Source organism: Staurois parvus, unplaced genomic scaffold (genome assembly GCF_062004578.1).
Source record: "Staurois parvus isolate SC_StPar_1 unplaced genomic scaffold, SC_StPar_1.0 ptg000549l, whole genome shotgun sequence".
Lineage (NCBI taxonomy): Eukaryota > Metazoa > Chordata > Amphibia > Anura > Ranidae > Staurois > Staurois parvus.
The window spans coordinates 4,956,806-4,981,967 of record NW_028318345.1 but is presented as its reverse complement, the minus strand read 5'-3'; the positions used below and the strand labels follow the sequence as shown (position 1 = coordinate 4,981,967).

The 25,162-nt window shown below is 42.0% G+C and overlaps 1 protein-coding gene across 1 annotated transcript in view; it reads right to left on the bottom strand.

Annotated features, from left to right (window-relative positions):
- Positions 1–12,460: 12,460 nt before the first annotated feature.
- Positions 12,461–25,162, bottom strand: part of LOC149451080 (annexin A1-like) — a 64,436-nt gene continuing 51,734 nt past the window's right edge. The window contains exons 11-13 of the mRNA XM_089691076.1: positions 18,798–18,856; positions 15,599–15,715; positions 12,461–12,655 (exon numbers count right to left, since the gene is read on the bottom strand). Coding sequence (XP_089547202.1) covers positions 12,599–12,655; positions 15,599–15,715; positions 18,798–18,856 — 233 coding nt within the window. The 3' untranslated portion in view covers positions 12,461–12,598. The remainder of the gene's footprint in view (positions 12,656–15,598; positions 15,716–18,797; positions 18,857–25,162) is intronic.

The window sequence follows — 25,162 nt, the reverse complement described above, 5'->3', positions numbered from 1 at the left end:
TATGTCATCCTCAGGGCTCTTAAAAAGGTGGGCTCAAAGGAAAAAGAGCCCAAGCACAAAAAGTTCCATAGTGCAACACTGCTTTACTAGAATTGTGAATAAAAATATACAATAGTAACACTTACACTATCTATTGCCAATTGTCATCTGGCCAGATGAAGCATCCACGTGGATAGGTCAATGACAGCAACTTCCTGACATGTTTCGTGCGATAGCACGTTATAAAACGAAGCTGGCTGCTCTCAGTGACATTTCTTATATAATATGGGCGGCGCTTGCGCACTGGGTTATCGTGACGTCATCGTCTTCCGTCCGCGCATGCGCAGTTCGTGGCCATTTTAAAGGAGTCCAAAATAACATTGACTCCTATGGAAGACATCAGAATTCAATGGGAGAAGCTTAGTAGCTCCCTCTACTCTACTCCCTTATAGACAGCCACTGATTACACAGAGGAATGGGTAAATATAAATGTCAAAGACTGTTTAAATTTCATTATTCCAATCCTAAAAGGGGGGTTATACCCTCCTATATGATTGACACAATAATTAATTACCGTGTGTAGTATAGTGGTGGAACTATAAGTCCCAGTTCACTGAAGAATGGCATGCGCAAGCCCACAAATATAATAAATATATAGCTATTTGAATGACCCATGGTAATTCCTAGAAGTCATTCCAATACATGAAAATAAATTTATATAGCGATAAATTAATACTATGATAAAATCGTGACTATATAAGATTCAAAATATAAAAATATGAAAATATAGAACCAAGATAATATTAAATATACAAATAAATAAATACTGAGTATATAAAAACTCCATAAATATACATAATAAAGCATGATAAATAAAAATTGCAGGCTACAATGTGGTCCATATTAATTCCATAAAAATATTTTTTCATATATATCACATCTATAATTAGCGATGTTAAAAAAAAGGAAAAATTTTATTTAAAAATAAGTGTGTACATAAGAACTAAAATGGGATAATCAAATAGCAACAATCACTAAAATATAAGATCTATACGTCGCTTGTGAATAAATCACTTATCTGTCATAATCGGGTGTTTAAAAATAATAATATAATAAAATATATTAAATTCATAACCATAGACCTTTAATTTAAAACAAGTTATTCCCCTGATTAATACAATTATAAAATAAAGAGAATCAACTGGTATCAATATAGCAATTGATATCCAGTTCAACATTCAAGCCAAGTGGTGCCGAGGTACGTAACAGATATATCCATTTGGTTTCGAGTCTCGACACCGCGCGTCGTTTAAAAATGCCTCGCCAGTGGTTATTTACAATGTCAATACCAGTAAATTTCAGACAATGCGGATTTTTCCTATGGGCTTCCTTAAAATGTATCGAAACTGAGTGATCTTTATATCCTTTTTTATATTGGTTAGATGTTCCCTAAGTCTGTCCCGCAACCTTCTTGTGGTTCTACCAATGTATTGTTTTCCACAGTCGCACTCAAGTAGATAAACTACATGAGTGCTGTAACATGTTATTAATCCCTGAATATCATATGTTTTGCCAGTAGAATTGGACTGGAAACTCTTAACCGGTTTTTTGTGTGTTCCATTATAAACGCACAACATACATCGATTGCAGGGGTAAAACCCTTTATGTGCGAATTTAAAGGAGAGATTTTTGGGTGGGTTGACTATTAGAGATGAGCGAATTATTCAAAAATTCGATTCGGCTGATTCGCCGAATTTGCGGAATAAATTCGATTCGATGCGAATTTATTCGCTGCGAATTTAACTTATTAAAAGGGTTTCTAGGCTTCAGAGAGCCTTTATATTAGTGCAGAACACTGTACCTTTAATTTAAATGCCCTTGGAGTCTGCTGGGGAAGAGAAATAATACTGTCAGTCAGTATGACATGCAGATGAGTGCCGTCGATCTTAGAATCACCGCACACTTCACTCATTTGGGCAGTCACGGGGCCAAAACCAGAGTGTGGAGCCACAGTGTGGCGGTGGAGGCAGCAGCAATGGGAGGCCATACAGCACCCTATGACAAAATGGAACCCACCAGCAGTGTGAGGAGACCTGAAAGTGGCACATGGCAGAGTGTGGCGATGGAGACAGCAGCAATGGGAGGCCGTACAGGGACCCATGACACACTCTGGACCTGGCAGCAGCATGAGGAGGCGGTACAGGGGCCCATGGCAGAGTGGCGAAGCGTAAGTAGCTTAAATTGAAGGCCATACAGAGGCCTATGTTAAAAAGTCCCCCCAGCAGCAGTGTGGGGAGACGACTATCAAGAGTCCAATGGCAGAGTGGCGGAGCAGAAGCAGCTTCAATTGAAGGCCAATAGTGGTTGTGAAGCAGAAAGTCAGTTTATTGTACACAATCGGTCAATTGCAGCTTGCCGTTGGCTGGAAACTGTACGTTTGTGTCACTGGAATGCACTAATCACCCAAAAAATATTACCGCCACCCGGCGTGTAAATGGATTTAACTCTTTGAACGTACAATAGTGGTTGTGAAGCAGAAAGTCAGTTTATTTTGCACAATTGGCAAACTGCAGCACCAACTGTGCACGACAGCCACCAAAAAAAAAAGGGTGTATGTCACTTTAAATTTTCGATTCTTTGATAGCTGTGGCCCTAAGTAACGATTCTGTGGCCCTGAGTAACGATTCTGTGTCCCTGAGTAACGATTCTGTGTCCCTGAGTAACGATTCTGTGGCCCTAAAGTCTCTGTGGCCCTAATGCAGGCCATAGATGGGTCGAAAATCGGCCGAAAATAAAATCGGCCGATTTTCGGATCGTTAGTGGGCTATTTGGTTGGCCGTTTTTCGGTATTTTGGCCGTTTTTTTTTTTCTGTAAAGTTGGAAAAAAAATCGGCCGATTTTTGCGGCAATAGTGGGCAAATCGGATGATTTTTTGCCGATAAAAAATCTGCGCATGAGCAGTGACGAGGAAGAAGAAGAGGAGGAAGAAGAGGAGGAAGAAGAAGAAGAAGAGGAGGAGGAAGAAGAAGAAGAAGAAGAGGAGGAGGAAGAAGAGGAGGAATAAGAAGAGGAGGAATAAGAAGAGGAGGAATAAGAAGAGGAGGAATAAGAAGAGGAGGAATAAGAAGAGGAGGAATAAGAAGAAGAAGAAGAAGAAGAGGAGGAGGAGGAGGAGGAGGAAGAAGAAGAAGAAGAAGAAGAGGAGGAGGAGGAAGAAGAAGAAGGAGGAGGAAGGAGGAGGAAGGAGGAGGGAGGAGGAGGGAGGAGGAGGGAGGAAGGAGGGAGGAAGGAGGGAGGAAGGAGGGAGGAAGGAGGAGGAGGAGGAGGAATTCCAGTCCAGCAAAAAGTGTATCTATTTGTTTCCGAATAAAAACATCTGTATCCTAAATGGAAACAAATAGATACAATGTTTCAACCGCTGTAAATGTGAAGGAACTGTCAGAGAACTGTCAGAAATAGCGGAGCTCTCTGCAGGGACACTTTTTGCCGGCTGTAGAAGGGATGAAAATCGGCCAATCGGGGAAAATTCGATTCGTGCATCCGAAGTTTGCTAATTTTCGGATTCGGCGCGAATCGAATTTTTCCTAATATTCTAAACGAATTCCACTTCGTCATGTTCGATTCGCTCATCTCTATTGACTATGTTCGATGCTAGGATATTTCTTAACGGTGGAGCTTTCCTGAATGTAATTTCTGGGTGGCTAGGTAATGATTTACCCAGTACTGGACCATTCCTGAGAATGGACCAGTTATTTTTTATGATTCTTGATATCATCCTGTGCTGCATCGAATAGTTCGTAATAAAGGGACAGAATCTTTCGTTATTGAGTTTTACACCCGGACCAAGGAGGTTCTCTCTATTTAGATTGCCAATCTTCTTCAATCTCCTTGTCCAGAATTTCAGTATTATAGCCTTTCTCAACAAATTGTAATTTGAGAGTATTAACTTGGGCGGTGTAGTCTTCTAATTTATCACAATTTCTGCGAATACGCAAAAACTGCCCTTTGGGGATCCCATTTAGCCATCTCGGTAATCTTAAAGAAACTTTTAGTTAAAATACTCTATAAAAAGTGTTAGATCTAAAAAGTTTACTTTGTGATAACTGTATTCATACGTCAGTTTAATATTACGATTGTTGTAATTTAAAGTGTTAAAAAAATTGGTTAACGAAAATTCGTCACCTTTCCACAGGAGTAAAATATCATCTATGTAGCGTTTATAAAAAATGAGGTCTGGCCAATCCCTAGAATAAATAATCTCTTCCTCCCATTTGGCCATGAACAGATTAGCCAAACTGGGGGCAAATTTTGCCCCCATAGTAACGCCAGTAGTCTGCAAGTAATATTCGTCACCGAACCAAAAGTAATTGTGTGTCATGGTAAAATCCAGGAGTTCTAAAATAAAAAATTTTTGTAAAAGTGAAATATCCTATGTTTTATTTAGGTAAAAGTCCACTGCAGCCAAACCGTCAGCATGTTTTATATTACTATATAGTGACGCTACGTCAGCTGTCACTAGATAAGTGGGATACTGTAAAGTGATATTTTCTATGTCCAATAAAACCTGTTTAGTATCCTTTAGGAATGCAGGAGTACTAGTAACCAGCGGTTGCAAAAAGAGATCTATGTACTCCCCAATGCGTGACATTAGTGAACCTATGCCACTCACTATTGGTCTACCCGGGGGTTTGACAGGGTTTTTGTGAACTTTTGGTAAGCAATAGAAGATAGGTAATTTGGGAGCAATAGGGCATAAGTAATCTTTCTCTTTTTTACTTAATATACCTTCTTCATGCCCCTTTTTTAAAATGCATTTCAAAGCCTTTTTATAAGACATCAGTGGATTATTATGTAATACTCTATAAGTATTAGTGTCCTTCAAAATATCTTGGACAACTCCGCCCCCTTTATCCGCAGGGCGGATAACTAGTTCTTTCTCTTTTAATCAATCATTCTTCAGCTTTTCAATTTCTCTAGGGCCTGTAGAGTCCCAATTTCTGATCTTTAATTTTTCCAAATCTCTTAGGATCATATTCTTAAAAATGGAAATGTGGGAGAGCGCTGGAGGGTTAAATAGGGAGGCATTCTTAAGATGTGATGATTTAATGTGTATTGGACCTTGATTATTGGTCTGTCGTGTTAGTGGATTATTCAAGAAATATCTCTTTATAGCCAGGCGTCTGGTAAATATTTGTATGTCTATGAAAGTGTTGAATTTGTTAAGATTAGTCCCGGGTGCAAATTTTAAGCCTTTATTTAACAGTACCAGTTCTTTATCTGTTAACACTTTACTGCTTAAATTGAAGATACCTTCCTTGTTTATGTTCTGCGCTTTTTGTCCGTTGATCCTCTTTCCTCCTCTTCTTCCTCTGCTCGTATATTTCTTTTGTGGACAGGGCCCCTCCCTAAAAAATGGTCCCTTTGGTATTCAGGATGTATTTGCGGTCTTGAGTAGTGATCATCATGCGGTTTTTCCATGTGATAATAGTCATGGTTAGAATGTGGGGGTTCATGACGTGGTGTGTGCAAATTATTATGTTTAAAACCCTTTTTATTCCCGTTATAGGAATTTGGTTGTCTATAGTTCGAGGGGGCTTGGTTGCGGGTAAATTTATTCTGGATTTTGTTGTGTTCCTGCCAGTATTTCCCCTGCCCTCCTCGATTATTATTTGCATTGCCTTGATGATATTGTTTGTATTGGTTATAAGGTCTATGGTTATTACTATAGTACTGATGAGCTCTCATGTCACGATAGCCAGTAGATGGGCTATAGGAATTTTGTAATGGTGTGAATCTATTCCTAGTTGGAATATTTAATGAAGGTTGGTGCACATTATCGTGACCTGATTGAGATACAAATTTGGGGGTGTGGGGGGGCCTATATGAGTTTTTCCTCCCTCCATTCACCCTGAGATTATCTTTATTTTGTGTAGGTATTTCTACCTCTTTTGGGTTGTTTATAAAGTCATATCTGGTGGCTTCCCATCTAAAAACTTCTTTTTCTCTATAGTCATTTAAATCTCGTGTATATTTTTTCTTCTTTTTGATTCTTTGTTCTTTCTCAGTTTTTTCTAATAAAAGTCTCAATTTGTCAGATTCTACTCTATATTCATCACTCTCCATATATTGAGAAAGTTTTTCTTTGGTTTTATTTATTTCTATATCCAAATATTCAAATTTTTTCTTTTTTCTATTAATCAGAAATTTCAGCAATTCTATACCTTTGTTATTAAAAAACAAATACCAATCAGAGTCGCTATTAATATCGTCTGTTTCTGGTGGTATGTCCCACCTAAGAGATCTCAGGACCAGTCCAATTACTTAGCCTTACCCATTTCCTTCCAGCTCCCAGGAAGAACCATGGAGGTGACGGCCATAATTGACTCCGGAACATGCAGTTGCTTCGTGGACCTAAACTTTTTCCCCATCAGCAAAAAATTCCCCTCCAGACTAGAGAACAAGGCCATAACATATTTTTGGCCGACGGATCACGAATTAAGTCGGGGTTGGTGGATCAGGAGACTCCTCCAATTTCCACTACAGTAGCAGGTCTTCATCAGGAGTTTCTCCGACTAGACGCCATAGCCTCCCCTCTTTTCCCAGTCATTCTGGGGCTTCCTTGGTTGCGGGCCCATAACCCCCAGATTGATTGGGAAACCGGTTCCATTCAGTTCTTATCCCCATATTGTCGGGAACACTGCCACGCCTCGGGCCCCGCAGCTCCCCAATTCCTCCTATGCTCGGATGGAGACTCCAATCTAAGGCAGGTCGTCCCTTTGGCCTACCACAGTTTCTTAGACGTCTTCAGCAAACGAGGGGCAGATGTCCTACCTCCACACCGAACATATGACTGCCCCATTGACCTTCTACCGGGCTCAGAGATCCCGTTCGGTTGAATTTTTCCCCTGTCCGAGTTAGAATTAGGAGCTCTCAAGGAGTACATTAACGAGAATCTCCAAAAGGGGTTCATCCGCCCCTCCACTTCTCCAGCAGGGGCCGGAATCTTCTTTGTAGAAAAGAAGGCTAAGTCCCTAAGACCCTGCATTGACTATCATGAACTAAACAAGGTCACGATAAAGAATCGTTATCCATTGCCCCTGGCCCCCGAACTCTTCCAGAGATTTAAATCTGCAGCCATTTTTACTAAACTAGATTTGAGGGGTGCATATAATCTGGTCCGTATAAGGGAGGGGGATGAATGGAAAATGGCATTTCGTACTCAATTTGGCCATTTCGAGTATTTGGTCATGCCATTCGGACTCTGCAATGCCCCGGCCACGTTCCAACATTTCATTAACAATGTATTCAGAGACTATCTTGATATTTTCGTGATTGTCTATTTGGTCGACATACTAATATTCTCTTCCTCACTCGAAGCTCATAGGGGTCATGTGACAAGTGTATTGGAACATTTGCGCCAACACGGTCTGTATGCCAAAGCTGACAAGTGCAGCTTCGAGCAGCACAGTATTGCATTTCTGGGGCTGATCATCTCCACCACGGGGATTGCGATGGATCCTCAGAAGGTCTCGGCACTCTTGGATTGGCCAGTACCCACGGATAAGAAAGGCATACAACGCTTTATTGGGTTTGCTAATTTTTATAGAAAGTTTATCAGGAACTTCTCTGGTCTAGCCTCCCCCATTACCCAGTTGACCAAACAAGGGGTCTGCTTCAAATGGCTCAGGCAGCATTTGAGTCTTTAAAGAAGTTATTTACCACAGCTCCCATCCTCAGTCACCCTGACTCCTCTCTGCCTTATGTCCTGGAAGTAGATGCCTCCAAAAATGCAGTAGGGGCCATCCTGCTCCAAAAACACAAAGCCCGACACCCTCTCACACATGTTTGAGGATCCTGAGGAAGTGCCCAGGCCAGATACCATCTTGTCCTCAGGGAACTTCCCTGCCCTCCAGACGGAACTACATTCTAGGCTGCAAGATGCATCCCTGGGTATGCCAACCCTTCCTGGGGTGTCCTTCCAGAGCAAGGGAGGACTCGTATAGAAGGAGGGACTAATCATGGTACCAGAAGAAGTCCGAACATTGTTCCTGGTACACTGCCATGATCATCTGATGGCAGGTCATTTCGGGCTGGCGAAGACTCTCGAATTGCTCCAGCGCACGTTCTGGTGGTCAAGCATGACCAAGGACTGCAAACGCTACATTAAATCCTGTGCCATTTGTCAGAGGAACAAACCATCCAGAAGCAAGGCCTGGGGTTTGCTACACCCACTGCCTATACCCGATCGACTGTGGCAAATGATTGCGATTGACTTTATAGTCGAGCTTCCTCCGTCCCAGGGCCACACCGCGATCTTCGTGATCGTGGACCGTTTGGCAAAAATGGCTCACTTCCTACCCTTGAAGAATACGCCATCAGCTCTTGAGACTGCACAAATCTTCATACGAGATGCAGTGAGGCTGCACGGAGTCCCAGAAGACATTGTCTCGGATAGAGGAGTCCAGTTTACCTCCAAGTTCTAGAGAGCATTATGTGAAGCATTGGGTATCAAATTGTCCCTCTCCTCCGCTTACCATCCACAGACCAATGGGCAGACCGAGAGGACAAACCAAACACTGGAACAGTATTTGAGATGCTACACATCCTTCCTGCAGGATGATTGGCTGGCACTCCTACCACTGGCAGAATTCGCCTACAATAACGCAAACCATTCAGCCATGGGGCAATCTCCGTTTTTTGCAAACTATGGGTTCCATCCCACATTCCTACCCGATCTGGTTGCCGAAAGTTCAGTTCCTGCCACTCAAAGCACACTCACTTTTTTTCCCACCAATAACAAGTTGCTTCAGGAAGCTATTTCAAGAGCTCAAGAAGACAACAAAAAAGCCTTCAATAGGAAGCGAAGGGGAGAACTAGTGTTTCAACCAGGGGATCAAGTCTGGTTGGAAACAACAAACCTGAAGATGTTGTGTCCTTTGAAGAAACTGGAACTGAGGTTTGTGGGTCCATTCCAAGTGAAGCGAATGATTAACAAAGTGGCGTATGAACTCCTTCCGGAGACTTTCAAAATCCACCCAGTTTTCGATGTATCACTTCTGAAGCCAGCCGTGCCAGATCCATTTCTAGATCGGCAGTCCAGACCTCCAGAGGCTATAACCATTGAGGAGCAGGAGAAATTTGAGGTGGAAGCAATCCTGAACTGCCGGAAAAGGGGGGGCCAGACCCAGTTCTTGATCAAGTGGAAGGGTTATGGTCCCAAGGAAAACTCATGGGAACCGGCTCAAAATGTTCACGCCCCCAGGCTTATCTGGGAGTTCTATCATAGTCACCCACGGTGGAGAGTTCAGTTGGGCACCCGGAGGTTGCCCGTAGGGGGGGCAATGTCAGGAGCTGCCACAATCCGCGGCTCGGCGCAGGCGCACTGTGCCTGTTTTTGCTAGTGGACGGGCACTAGGTCCTGGCCGGCCGCAGCGGAGACGGAGTCCGGGCATTCGCACTTGAAGCCTCTGGTGCGCCCCTGGCACCAATGACAACGCAGGGAGCGGTATTTAAATTGCCCTGCACTGACAGGAGTTGCCATTTGGTCTCCCTGTGTTCTTGATTTGCTGTTCGTGATTCCTGATTGTTGCTGACCGGATTGTTCCTGACTTTGCTGTATTCTCCTACTCTGACCCCTGGCTTGCCTGACCTCCCTCCTGGATGCCCCCTATTGGACCTGATATTCTGTTGCTGACCTGGCGTGTGACCCGACCATTCTCTGCCCACTGCTTTGTACCGCACTGCTCCCACAGCTACCGACTTGGCTTGTCTGACCACGCTCCTGCTCATCCATCCATCCATCTCGCTCTGGCATATCCGCCTCTTCACATCAGGCTCTCCCCCTGCAGAAACCTCTGGTGGATCCCTCTACCATGGGAGGGTGTACTCAGGAGCCCAGACCTGGTCTCGGTTCGCTCCAAGTCCATCCCCACCATCAGGGGCCCTGGTGCACAAGCGTACCATCACTTAGACTCCGCGCTCTGGGGAAACCTAACCAGTGGGCTGCTAGAGGTACTGCCAGGCGGTTCCTTACACCAAGTGTAAAGTTTTTGTGGAGGGGGCTTATGGTGTGGGGTTATTTTTCAGGGGTTGGGCTTAGCCCCTTTGTTCCAGTGAAGGGAACTCTTAAGGTGTCAGCATACCAAGACATGTTGGACAATTTCATGCTCCCAACATTGTGGGAACAGTTTGGGGATGTCCCCTTCCTGTTCCAATATGACTGGGCCCCAGTGCACAAAGCAAGGTCCATAAAGACATGGATGAGCGAGTTTGGGTGGAGGAACTTGAATAGCCTGCACAGAGTCCTCACCTCAACCCAAAAGAACACCTTTGGGATGAATTAGAGCGGAGACTACGATGTGTAAAGGCAGGCTTCCCTATACTTTTGCCAGTATAGTGTGTTTCCCTGGCCAGCCTATACTCCACTGCTTGCAGATCGCAGCAGTAGGTGTAATTTGTTCTGCTGGTCCAGAGTCTACAATGCACTGTTTTTCCAATTGTTTCTTTTTCAGCTTCTTTTTTCTGTTTATGTTGGTTTAAGCTCTACATATAGATTGACCAACCCAGCAGGGTAACTTGTCAATACCTGGAAAACCAGTATTTAGGCTACCCATACCAACTGAATTTTTTTTTTTTTTATTGTAAAAACAGACTACCCATGTGAAACGTTAGCTTTCAGACTGATAACATCAAGTATGCAATGCTTGTATAATTGTTACAATATGTGTTCAATTCTACACCTGTCCCTGTCGTTTCAATCACAAAAGATATTTTCCATTAGTGTTAATATGGCCCCCTTAAAATTTCTAACATGGAATATCAGAAGGTTGCAGGCAATGCATAAGCACACTGCAATTTTGACCCACCTCAAACAAACATGCATGTGTAGTTAGCCTACGAAACCTGTAATGAGAAAAGACAGACATTTGCTAAACTCTCTTTAAGGTATCAAAAAGCTTCACTATTTTTTAATCATTGACCCAGATTAAGTATGTAGATCAGAACTGTATTCTGACTTCACTAGCTGCATGTTTGTTCTGGGTCAATTACTCGGAAAGTATTTAGGCTATAGACACATAGGCAACTAGAACTTTCAGAAGGGGGTCAGCAGTCTGCATTTTTCCAAGTATATTTTAAAGGTATCCACAGATATGGATGAGCAAGTTTGGGGTGGAGGAACATTCACCGCCAGAACCAACCCTATATCCGAGTAACAAAAGCAATAAATCTGGGAAAACCATCCTGCATGATCATTTCATCTGTGGAATCTGTCAGCCCATGGTTGTCTTCACAAGTAAGTGGTTGATATAGATACTATCATTAATGGTTAGATTAGTTGAGGAAGCTGTTTTAGGAATCTTTGTACCTTCAGCCTGTAGGCAGATGCAGTCTATATTCCCCACTACAGAAGGTGCTTGACTGTAGCAGCAATGCAGATGGGGGAGGAAGTTGAAAAGAATTTGGTGCCTCTATGACTTCGTCAGTTACACGGGGCAGATTTCCAGTTGGATGCTGGCACCCCATATGACTCTGGTGGCCAGCTTGGGTTAGGCAACGTCTATTTAAGACTCCAGCTCCTGGGTTCAAGTGGCTAGCATAAGGATAGATTCCCTGCCAGGGACAGCGATTAGACACAGGGATAGGGTTCAAAAGAGTAGGAGACAGTGCAGGGACTGCATCTTCCTCTTTTAGGAAGCTTTCAGTGTGGACTGGCCAGGCCACATTCCGCTCTTAATGGCAGACGCTTTCAGCATTTTCAATTCTTCAAAACAGCTCTTCCATTGCTGTCACAATTGTCAGTGGCTCAGGATGGGTGTGCTCCACCGCTGGGCCTCTGTCTTGCAGAGCTTTCCTACAATACATTCTTGATGCCCATTTGGTTTCTGTGGGGTTTATTTACTAAAGCTGGTTCACTCAGAATCTTGTGCACTTCTGCACAGAAACCAGCTTACAGGTTTTATTGCTAAAGCTTAATTGAACAGGATGAAGTTAGAAGCTGATTGGCGACCATGCACAGCTGCACGAGATTCTGGGTGAACAAGCTTTAGTAAATAAACCCTTGGGTGTTCATTGCCTACCACACAACGCTGAACCCACAGTAGCTCACAAGCCTATGAGGAGGCTGGGTAAGATTAGGAAGACTTTCAATGTGTTAGCTTATGTTAGAGGAAAACAACAGTGAACCCCACTGATAACTTCTTTCCCTGAAAACAATTCTGGGAAAGTCTGAAAATATTATATTGAAATAATCATATCATCCATTATCCCATATCTGTTGGCACATTACTCTTGTTGTTTGGGGATGGATCTGAAATGAGGCAGCAGCAAGATAAAGAGGAAGAATGCTAAGGACACATATAAATATATCAGAAACCTACATAGGGTGGCTTTTGTACTATGAATATATATTTCTGACTTGGACAGCTTATATGTAGTAATAACATCACATATAACATACATCAAATAAAGTACTGTATAACAATGTGTGTAAGCATATTTATTAAAATGGAATGTCAATTGTCATTGAAATATTGAGGATATGTGTAATTATGCTGGTGGTCAGTACTTTCATCAGCTTTAGTAGCTCTACAACTTTTGCCTTGAATTGGTCAAACATTATTTAAGCACCTCCAATCAACGTCAACATTATGGTTTGATAATCTCCTTTGATTAAATCCTGTAAATAGAAAAAATAGAAGTTAATAGCAAATAATGATATAAATAAAAATGCAAACAAAGTAAACATGTTTCTGTTATGCTCCATTCACACTTGCTACTGCAAAGTCACACGATTTCTAGTGCAACCGCGATGAAACTTTACAATCTCTGGCACTCAAGTCACATCAAAATAGTGCAGGAACCTTTTCAAAGTTGCTGCAACTTTAAGTTGCATAGGTCCAAATGGGTGCCATTAAAAACAATTGGCTGCGACTTTATGTGTCCAAAGTTGCATTCCATGTTGCATAAGTGTAAACTAAGCCATTTGACTCATTCACACAAGTGGCCAGGGGGCCATAAAAACTGGGGGCTGAGTCATGGCTTTAATGATCGCCCACCTAAAGAAGGGCATGTAGCTATTCAGGGCTATAATGGAATAGATTGCTTCTTGGCCATGGCAAAAATTAAACCCCATATTTCACTTGGCAGACAGTACCACCACTGAACTCACTTAAATGTATGGGACTGTGCTGTATGTGGTTGCAGCTTTGTGGTTCAGCCCTCTGAAAAGCGATTTACCATGCACTGCTTTTCAGAGGGTCAGCAAAGACTGCTGTATGTAAAAATAAACCCTCATAACGGTCTCTAGATAACCAAGTGTTGGATAAATACACTAGTGATGTAGGGACTGGTGGAAGAAACAACTAAGTGAAGTGAGGTACACCTCAGCCCAAGACTCAACAGATCAATATTGAAGTGATGTTTGGGGAAAAGGAAGCAGAAGAAGTAAGTATTTACTTGTTTGGCACTTTTTAAAAGAAAGTTTGTTTATGTGGCAATGTTGCTTTATGGTGTCAGCGATTGTCTGTTTGTAGTCGTATGGGGACAAAATGTAGTATCAGGACTATGTCGCCCAACAGCCTAAAACCAGTTCAGGGGACAAAATGATCAGACAAGTAGACAGTACCTGTATATGGTCTCCACTCCCTTCTCCATTTCTCTAAACAACACCACTTGTTGGGCTACAACATTCCTGCCTAGGGCAGGCAATTGATGAACAGCCAGACAGACATGCAAGATTGTACATTTGCTGTTCATCTAAGGTCAACTCTACATGTGATATTTATTGACACCCTTGTTATGTCACCAATACTTGTCAAAACGTCTCCATAAATGCTAAGTTAGTGTTGACCATTCTCAGTAGATGTGCTTGGACATCAGCAACTATTCCAACCACTGATCATTCTCTCCCATAATACAAGCTTGAATGCCTGCTTTTTTTTTTCCAATAACCCTACCACCATTCTTGTAGAAACAAAATATACATGAAAGAAGTTCCCACTTCCTGTTAGCAGCAACACCAGTTCACACATCAACCACAAATTTAAATAGAGGTGGAATAGATTTTTTTGCATGTCATGATAATTCAGTAAGAAGATTGAAACAAGTAGGGATGGGGCTACCTAGATCAAGAAAGAGGTATGGCTAAGCGGAGACATCACTAGCATGACTGAAATGTTCAGTGGTACTTTCATACATGCAAACTAAAATTTTATTGTGTCGAAGAACAGTTCTCAGTCAGAGGACCGATAGGAGTTATTGCTAAAGTCTACTAATCCCACAAATTTTAAAATGACAGCAAGCTTTGGTTTAAAAAAGAAAAAAAAAACCCTTTCATATATTAATTCTTAATTGGCCACACTGTGCTCTCATGCCTAATGGGGTCAGTTTTTAATAGGAAAGCAGAGAGACACCAGGGATCTCACACAAAGGAAGCAATTCAAAGAACAGGACTGGCAGGAACACCAGGGATTTCATGTAAAGGAAGCAATAAAAAGATAACAGGTTACATTTTCATACAAGTACATGGTACAGCAGGGACATATCAGGAATAGGAAATGTTGGGTTTACATATTCCTTACGTAGTGGATGTGTATGAATTATTGTTGAGGAATAAGGATGTTGCTTAGTGTCACTTTAAACTGTCACCAAATTGAATTTGAGGGTTAGCAGCTATGTACACTCACTGGCCATTTTATTAGGTACACCTTGCTAGTACCGGGATGGACCCCCTTTTGCCTTCAGAACTGCCTTAATTCTATGTGGCATAGATTCAAGAAGGTGTTGGAAATATTCTTCAGAGATTTTGGTCCATAGTGACATGAGTTACTGTTGCCTATCCTATCGCACCAGTCTGCCCATTCTCCTCTGACTCTGACATCAACAAGGCCTTTTCCTCCACACAATTGCAGCTCACTAGACATTTTCTCTTTTTTGGACCATTCTCTGTAAACCCTAGAGATGGTTCTGCGTGAAAATCCCAGTAGATCAGCAGTTTTTGAAATACTCAGATTAGCCCGTCTGGCACCAACAACCATGCCATGTTCAAAGTCACTTAAGTCCCCTTTCTTCTCCATTCTGATGCTTGGTTTGAACTTTAGCAAGTCGTCTTCACCACGTCTAGATGCCTAAATGCATTGAGTTGCTGCCATGTGATTGGCTGGTTAGCAATTTGTGTTTCCAAGCAATTAAACAGGTAGGTGTACATTATAAAGTGTTCTTTTTCAAACCTGGTTTAGTTACACTAGTTTAATGTATTTTTAAGTCAGAGGTGGGCCTGAAATAAAGGTTCAATTCACTAAGCTATAACCATGTTTTACTAACGTAGAAGTCATTTTTAGCTCCTATTAGCCATAATTGTTACAAATAACAGTCCTTATAGCAAATAATTGTTATCGCTTAGTAAATGTAGGCCCTGCAGGTGAAATGTGTGGTTCAATGATCATTGATACAAATATACAGTGCAATTCGAAGCTACACTTTGTTGCCTCCTCTGATTTTTGTCACTGTTGTCATACAGTATTTTCCCCATTTATCTTGAGATTTTACTTGTTATTATAGTAGGCTGATAAAGTCTGAATTAAAATGCACAAATCATTTGCAATGAAAATCTTTTACATACCATAACAGCCTGGCGGAGGGTTAGGTTATATGTCTTCTTGTATTGGGTCCTGATGTCATTCATTTCAGTTTGTGGTCGGGTCACAATATTTCGAATCAAAATTCTATCTTTGTTTCCCTGTGTACAACACAAAAAAAGTGTTTCAATGGTAGAAAAAAAAACCAAAAAAAAAAACACTGCTTCATTAGCAACACCGTGGCTGACATTTATCAAGCCATGGGTGGCCCCCTTAGCATCCTCCCACCCGACATCCTTTGATAGTAAATTCAAAGTAGGCAAGGGGGAAACTGTCAACTGAACAGTGGCTACATTCAATCAGATGCAGCCACTGTTTGGTTATCCTGACATCTGTGGGTGAGTCTTGGCTGTCAGAATACAAAGACCCAGCAGAGAAGATTTCTCCATCCATGTTGTTTAGCATGGATGGTGTAAGCCAGGGGTCCTCAAACTTTTTAAACAGGTGGCCAGTTCACTGACCTTCACACTGTTGGGGGGGCTGGACTATAGTATGAAAAAAATATGAACAAATTCCTATGCACACCGTACATATCTTATTTGTAGTGCAAAGAAACAGGAAAGAAACAAAACAATATTTAAAATGCACTGTACATTAACGCACTGGACCTCACAATGCACTATACACTAATGCACTGGATACTGCAATGTACTGTAGCGCACTGGATACCGCAATGCATCGTACACTGTAATACAATGGATACTGCAATGCACTGTACACTGTAATACAATGGATACTGCAATGCACTGTACACTGTAATGCACTTGGCACTTGGCACTGCAATGTACTGTACACTAACATTTGACACCGTGGTGCACTGTACTCTAACGCAATGTACTCTGATACACAGGACACCGCAATGCAATGGTACCTGGTTTGCTCTCCTCCTCTCCTGTTGCTCCTCTGGCTGCAGAAGGTGAAATCTGGGGCTTCCAGGTTGCCACTCGCTGGGTCCTCATGGCCGAGGACCTATTGAGCAGCCTAGCTATTTGCCGGCCGGCATTGGGGGGTTTTTTTTCAGCTGGCCCGGCGGACCGGATAAATGTCTTTGGCGGGCCTTATGCGGCCCACAGGCCATAATTTGAGGAACTCCTGTGTAAGCAATAGTGTTCTGTATATCACCATTGTGTTGAGTAGGGAACCATCTATTGGGCATTCACTGCAACTGAACCTGTTTCTCATATTGCACCATTATCAATAAAGAACAGGAAGTGTCTGTTAGTTAAAATAAAGATTTTCCATAAACCACTGCAGCCATTCAGCTTCTAGAACACTACTAGTAAAGGCTTCCTCCATTCTCTCTTTGATGCCCTAATGCCTGTAAGTTCTTTCATTGTTTTTGTTAAAGTCACATACATAGCTAGATCACACTTACAGTAAATGTATTCAGTGTAATTTGTAGGTAGCTGTTTGCAAGAAATGTGTTCATTTGTGAAAGAACTGTATACAAACATATTGTAACTTCAGTTTAATTGTATTGCAGTTTTATAGAACTACTCCCAGAAGTAAATTCAGTTTTGGAATGAAACAACGCTGCTTGTCAGTTTTGTTAACTAGCTTTCAACTAATTATTAGTAGGACAGCATAATCAGATTTTTATTGTTCAACCCATACGGTGCAGGGCCAGCTTAAAAGTTTGAACTTTTCAAATTATGGCTGAAAACACTGCTGGTACTTTATTACCGACAGCATTTTTCAGACTTCATAAAGCTAGCCATACACCATACAATCTGACTGTACAATCTCCTTTAGATATACTAACAACTATATAATGTAAGGGTCTGTGTGATTAGATAAAAATTGCACATTTTGGTCAATTTAACCACTTCTCACCTGGCCTATTGTAAAATGATAGCTGGGCGGGACTTTCATCACTACAGATCATATGACATAGGACACAGCCGATGACAGGTCACAGTACTGGCTGCTGCCGGTACCATGTGATCGCTGTGACCAATCACATGACAATTGTAAACAATTAATGGCTTTGATTCAAGTCACTATTTGGTTGATTGGTCACAGTAATCACAAGGTACAGACAGGGCAATCACAGCTCATCTGTACCATCTAATTAGCTGTGGCCAATCACAATAATACACACTGAATTAATCAATTTAATTCAGTAAAAATGGTTGCTTATACTAGTGAAATTCAAAAGGTATAAGCAATCATACCGTGCAAATAAAAATCCTGATTTTCATAGCCCCATGTATAGAACCAAGGTGGTGCTACAGGGACATAGAGATTAAATTTTAAGATTAGTATAGGTACTTACAGACAACACAAAAGATGATATTCACTTCAACGCTGTTACCTTAGGACATTTTAATGTTAGGTCAGATTAATTTAAACCTATTTATGGATTTATGTACAATTAGAGCAGTGAGTTAACATAACTTTTTTTGTCTTATGTTGGATTTCTTTACATACACTTTTATCTGTTTAGAAGGTGTGGTTACCTTGATGTAAAGGAATGGCTTGTAGCCAGGATTTATGAGCAGGACACACAAGCTTTGGCCCAGGGTTATTAAGCAAACAGATCTGTCTTCAGTAGATTGACATTTTGTGAGTGATTTCTTGCCTAAACTGTACATATTTTTTGTACTGTAGCCAGGGGCGGACTGAGAACTCATGTGGCCCCCGGGCAATAGGGGATCATGGGGCCCCTGTGTCCTTGCCCAAACTCAAAAAAAGCCTATGAAAAAGGTACTAGGGGCATCTCATGGGGCCCTCAACTGACCCCGGGCCCTCAGGCAGTGCCCGAGTTTCCAAATGATCAGTCCGCCCCTGACTGTAGCATTTATTTTAGAAATGCATGAGTCAACACAAGAAGATATTTTATGACCAGGATGTTGGAGTACAAAGGTTGCATCAGTTCATGTACAGTATACCGTTCTCATATGATGGCTTCTATTGTCCTTGGTTTAATCAGGAAATTATAAACATCAAGAACAATCAGTTATGGCCATGAGCATGATCATGGTCAGGTGTGTTATAGACTGTGCCGCCCATCTCAGAGGACACAGCCCAATCTGCCAGTGTAGAAGCAACAATGGTTATCTTCTGACTTAATCAGCAACACATTTTAAATCATGCCTGTGTATGACCATGAAGAGCAAACTATGGGTTAATAAATTATTTTGTATTCCACTTCATTTAACCTGATTATGCTTAACACCTTACCTTTATTGCCAAATTAAGCCTTTCTGCGAAGAAAGCAGGTCTGCATGAAGCAACTTTCACTGTTCAGAGAAAGAGAACACAAATTAGAGATACAATATTTGATTTCTTTTCTCAACATATTCGCAAAGTGGCTCAGTAAGTAGCAATTTGGCCTTGCAGCACTGGGGTCCTTGGTTCAACCCCCCCCCCCTTCCCGTCAAGACTTTATATCAATGGATTTTGCATGCGTCTTGCATGGGTTTTCTCAAAGTACTCAGATTTCCTTCCACACTCCAAACGATATGCTGATTGGAACCATTTTAGACAAAAGCCAATTATCCTGTGTGTGTATATGTGCATGCGTCATAAAACTTAAAAGGTCCATTGCTTAAGCTCCTGTAGGTCCATCCAGTGTTTCTTGCAATGGGTGCTGGCTGGGCAGTCTAAATCCTGACATGCTGTGGATATGCATCGAGAAAGGTTCCAAAAACCGCACACCTTGCAAAGCCATAAACAGGTGAAAGCAGCCTCAGCCAGCTTCATACAAAGCCACGTGGCTTGGATGAAGCTGGCTGAGGCTGCTTTCATCTGTATACTAATGGCTTTGTAAGGTGTGTAATGTTTGGGACCTCTCTGTATGCATGATAAAGACCTTCGATTGTAAGCTCCCTGAGCTCAGGAAATGATGTGAATGTACACTATGTAATGCACTGTGTAAAATGTCAGTGTTCAATAAAAGCCTGTAAAAATACAGTCTATCTACAGCCAAACTTTTAATTGTTTTGGATTTAACAGAAGAGAGTCTTGGTCAGATTTTTATTTTTGTGTCTCTGTTATAAATATTTCCCCCAAAGACAGGAAGTTAGATTTTCCGAATGCCAATAAAAAAGTATGTATTAGTATAATGAGAAAGAGTTATACATTTCTGATAATAGCTTTTCCTTTACTGTTCAGTGAGGGTCACAGGAATGTAGTAACTCTTAGAAATGTGGTTTATACTGCCACCCGAGGTTGGATGTCTTTGTCTCAGCTCTGTTTTTAAGTAGGCGCAGCATGGTGTGGTGGCAGTAAAGACACAGTTTCCATTTGCAGGTAAACACATAACTTGTAATGCAGAAAATGCCAACTACAAACAACCCCAATGGGACAGCACCTCTTGGGGTAACACTTACAGTTCAGTTAAATGCAGAGATACAGAGGGTGAGGATTCAGGGACAGCATGTCTTCAGAGGGCAAAATGTGGCATGGCTGGTCCAGTCCCAAAGGGAAGGGTTTCATGAAGGGTTGCGGGTCCCTGGGCTGTCCCTACTCATCTGGAATCTTTCCCCTGACATTAATCACTTTCCCTGGTGGATGGGTGCTCTTTTTCTACTCTCGCCACTTTGCAAATGCATGCCAAAACCTGTGGGAAAAAACTCTGCTGACCCAAGATGGATGCCAGGGGTCACCTGGATTCAGAGTAGCCAACCATAATGCTGCTTTCAGACATAGAGAAACCAGGTTTCTCCTGACTTCCTTTCCAAGCTGTGGTGCCACTCGGGTCGAGTGCCTCCTACAGTGGAGGAAACAGACTGCACCTGCCTACATGGTGAGAAAAACACTAAACTAGAATTTTGCCTTTTAAATTTATTTTGTTCTTTATCATACTTTGTAGATATTTTTTGCTTCAGGGACTATAATCAAGATTAAAAAAAAAGCCGTTTGAGCGTCACATGCATGGTTCTCAGCAATGGTGGACACTTAAGACACTGAACTTCGGTCCCAGTCTGCTCTGTGACCCCTCACCGCTTCTCTCAACTTCTTCAGCAACTGGGGTAAGATCCTTACCTTTCCGCCAACCCCAGGCAGCCCACAGGAACAATTGGGAAACAAAATTAAAAAAAAAAAAAAAAACTGTTCCTTGCTGCCACAGGAGCTTAGGTGGGCATGGACCACTTCCTGTCTAGATCAAAATCCCTGGCCTCAATTACACTGCCCGACCCGTCCTTGCCTGCAGACCCTTCCCTGGGTGCCGGAGCCACCATGCCTGCTCCAGAGGCTGCCTCTCCGTCTACTGCACATCCTGAGTTAACCCCTGAGATGCTGGATGAAAAGCTGCAGACCTTCTTTCACCAACTGACACATAATATAGCCCTGGAGGTTGGGAAACTCTCACTAGAACTTTGTGGGGAAATTGCCCAAATTGGTGAACAAACAGATGCCCTGGAAACAGTTTGATGAGCTGGTGCAATATATTCAGGCACTGGAAGAGGAAAATTCTGCTTTAAAGCACACGGTTTCTCAACTACAACAAGAAGACCTGGAGAACAGGGAATGGAGTCAGAATTTATGCATACAAGGAGTACCTGAGTCTGTGGGCGACAACCACCTATGCCTCTACATCCTTGGTCTTTTGAACACTCTTGCTCTAACCACAGCAGATATTGTTGTCACCTTGACTGTGCTCACAGATCCTTGGGCCCAAAACAGCCAGCAGGAGACAGACCTAGGGACATCATGGTCCGATTTCACTACTATGACAGCAAAGAGGCCCTCACTCTGGCCACCCATAACAAGTCACACATTAAATAGAAGGGCAAAAAGCTGCAGAACTACAGCAACCTTAGCCCATCACTCTTGCTAAGCAAGGGCAACTACATCCGATTACTTCTCATCTACAAACACATAGGGGTTTATTTACTAAAGCTGGAGAGTGCAAAATCAGACTCACTTCTGCATAGAAACCAATCAGCTTCCAGGTTTCATTGCCAAAGCTTAATTGAACAAGCTGAGGTTAGAAGCTGATTGGTTTCTATGCAGAAGGGAGTCTGATTTTGGACTCTCCAGCTTTAGTAAATAAACCCCATAGTGTCCCTTACTATCAGAGCTTTCCATTTCGACTGACTGTATTCCGTGAGGGTGTTCAGCACAGTCTATGAGATCTGCAAGAAGGTGAAGCCTTTATTCAAAGCTTGGGCCTTCCTCCACTGCTGGATGATTATTTGCTCCCTTCCCCCCCCGCTTCCTCCTTCAGGAAGTCCAAAAAAAGCTTACACTGCACAATGGATGTCTTTTTCTAGACAACCTCCGTGACCTCCCTGGTGGACTTTCCTGTTTCTCTCACTGAGCTATTGCTCATTCTGTTTCACCCACAAGTTCAGTGCTCCCTTAGTTGGAGCCTTTTCATATACCCATGGGGATTCAAGGTTCTGCAATATTTTATATTGTTATATGCAATATTTTATTGTTATAATGCCTATGCTTTATAAAGTTTAAGTGATTTTTCTTTTTCTGATTACTTCTGCAGGAGAGTGGACAGCAACCTTCTCCTCCCTCATTGTTCGAGATGGCCATGCTCCCCTGCCTTTTCCTTGGCTGCGGGCTTGAATTCTTGAGAAGCGGCCGCCTCTCAGGTTTGACTTTTGCTCTTACCATTTTTTCAGATCCTTTTTGGATCTGTTTTTGTTCATTTGTTTTTCTGTGTTCTTGGTTCAACTTCCCCCCTTTTCTTAGTATGTTCTTTTGTGCTGGGGCCTGTATTTATACACCAGTGACCCTTCACCTTCATGGATTCACATATGCATTTCCTTTAAAATGTGTTTATGGCTTTAAGACTTGTTTCATATACTCTAATGTGAAGAGTTTGCATTCTATAACAAACAAACTCTTATAAGGCCAGCCATATTTTTTTTTAAGTCTTCATGGGCAGATATAGTCTTGCTTCAGGAATGCATTACTGGTGGTTCATTTAAATTTGTTCCAAACACTTTCCTACCTGCTATGTCTCCTTTGATATGTCTGGGAAGGCTGGTGTGGCAATTCTTATTAGAAAATCGTGTCCCTTATGGGTTAAGGATTCTCACACTGACCCCCACGGTCGTTATATTGCCCTGAACTGTGACTATGTGTCTTCCTCCTTCACACTCAATATATATGCTCCAAATGCAGGACAGATCCATATGATTATTGGCAGGGATTTTAATATGATCATATCTCCAACTAAAGATAGACAAACACTATTCCACAACACCCTCTTGCAAAGAGTACTTACTCAGGCCACCTCCTTTCACAAATGTATGAGGGTTCATAAATTATTTGATTCTTGGAGGATTAAACACCCTACCCACAGGAAGTTCTCATATTATCCTGCAAACTGTTCTCTTGGTTGGACCAGTTTTTCATTTCTGCTCCTGTTTTACCACTTGAGCTTCAGAGGATTTACCCCCCTTAATGACCAGGCCTCTTTTTGCTACTCGGCGCTGCACTAATTCAACTGATAATTGCGCGGTTATGCAATGCTGCACCCAAACAAAATTTACGTCCTTTTTTTCACACAAATAGAGCTTTCTTTCGGTGTAATTTGATCACCTGTGCACTTTTTATTTTTCACGCTATAAACAAAAAAAGGCCAAAAATTTTGAAGAAAAACAATATTTTTTACTTTCAGCTATAAAAAATATATAGTAAACTCAAAGTTGGTTATAAATTTAGGCCAAAATGTATTCTGCTACATGTTTTTGGTAAACAAAATCCCAATAAGTGTATATTGATTGCTTTGTGTGGAAGTTATAGCGTCTACAAACCATGGTATAAATACTGCAATTTACGACATTTTTCTGCTATACAGTGCTGCGCTAGTTTAACGGACAATTGTGCGGTCATGCAATATGGTACATAAATGAAATTTACATCCTTTTTTTCCCCACACAAATTGAGCTCTTTCGGTGGTATTTGATTGCCTGTGCGGTTTTTATTTTTTGTGCTATAAAAAAAAAAAAAGGCTGACAATTTTGAGGAAAAAAAACAATATTTTGGACTTTTTGCTATAAAATATGTCCAGTAAAAAAAAAAAAAAAAATTAAAAATCAAATTTAGTCATAAATGTCTGCCAAAATGCATTCTGCGACACGTCTTTGCTAAAAAAAACCCAATACGTGTAAATTAATTAGTTTACGTGAAAGTTATGACGTTTACAAATGACGGGAAAGATACTGGGATTTTTAGGGGTTTTTTATACTAATAATGGCGGCGACCAGGGACTTATGGCGGCGATCAGGGACTTATGGCGGCGACCAGCGACTTATGGCGGGACTGCGGGACTGCGGCGGACATTCTGACATTGGGGGTACTGACTTGGGGTCACTGACATCCCCAAAAACACTAATACAGTGATCAGTGCAAAAAAAAAAACCAATGACACTATACTAATGACAATGGGAAGGAAGGGGTTAACTTTATTTTGCAGGGAAGGGTTATAGGAGTGAGGGGAGTGTTTTACTAGGGGGCGGGGGTGTGTACTGCACAGGACAAGGCTGATTGAGAAAGAGAAACTGTTCTCTCGATCAGCTCATCCTCGAGCTGACAGGGAAGTGACAGACAGCACAGCTACTGCAGCTGTGCTCTCTGTCACTGTTTGCCGTCAATAGCCGCTAAGGAGCGGCTGTGACCCGGCGACTGACATCTGCGGCGGTGATCGGCGGGACAAATAGGGCGGCGGCACACTTCACACGCACCCCCTATTTGTTTACAAAACACCCGTTTTAAAACGTGGTTTTGCCTGCGAATGCCGCCCTGCCGCCGTATATGTACAGTGGCTGGGCGGCATGTAGCTAGGATGTACAGTAGCTTCCGAAATTGCTCCTGTTACATGGTCCGACCATGCCCCCATTACCTTGGATGTGGCTCTGTCCATTACACCTCCTAAAACCTGCCATTGGCATCTTAATGACTTTCTCCTTCAATCACCAGTTCCCAGAGAAAAACAATCCAAGGAGTTGACAGAGTTCTTTGAACTTAATGCAGGTTCTGTGCAAGAGGTGTCCACCCTGTGGGAAGCACACAAAGCTTTTTTCCGAGGGCATTGCTTCTGTGAGGAATCTGGTTTGAAGAAAGAAAATAGCCTAAGGCCGGCCATACATGGGTCAATTGCCGAACGATTTTTCGTTCGAAAATCGGACCTAAGAATAATCGACAGATTTTTGCTCTGTTAGTGGGGCAATGCACCGGCCGATTTTCATGGTTCCTCCCCATTTCGTTTATCGGGTATGTTGGAAAATTTGTGAAAAATTAGCGATTTTTCAAAATCATTGGTGGCACCAATGGATTACAGAACGAATTACATTTTTGATTTTTGATCAAAAAAAGTTCAGAATTCAATCCATGTATGGCCTGCTTTAGAGTCTCTCAACGTAGTGTTGCGTGTTTGTGAGAAATTGCTTTTGTGCTCACCCTGTGGCTCGCCTATGTAAAGTCCCATCGTAACCAACTTAAATGACCATGACTAACATTGTGAAATCTAGGTTATGGGCTAAACAAAAATTTTATGAATTTTCTAGCAAACCCCAAAGAATGCTTGTCAAAAAATTTAGAACCCGACCTTTCCATTCCTTCCCGGATTTACTTATGCA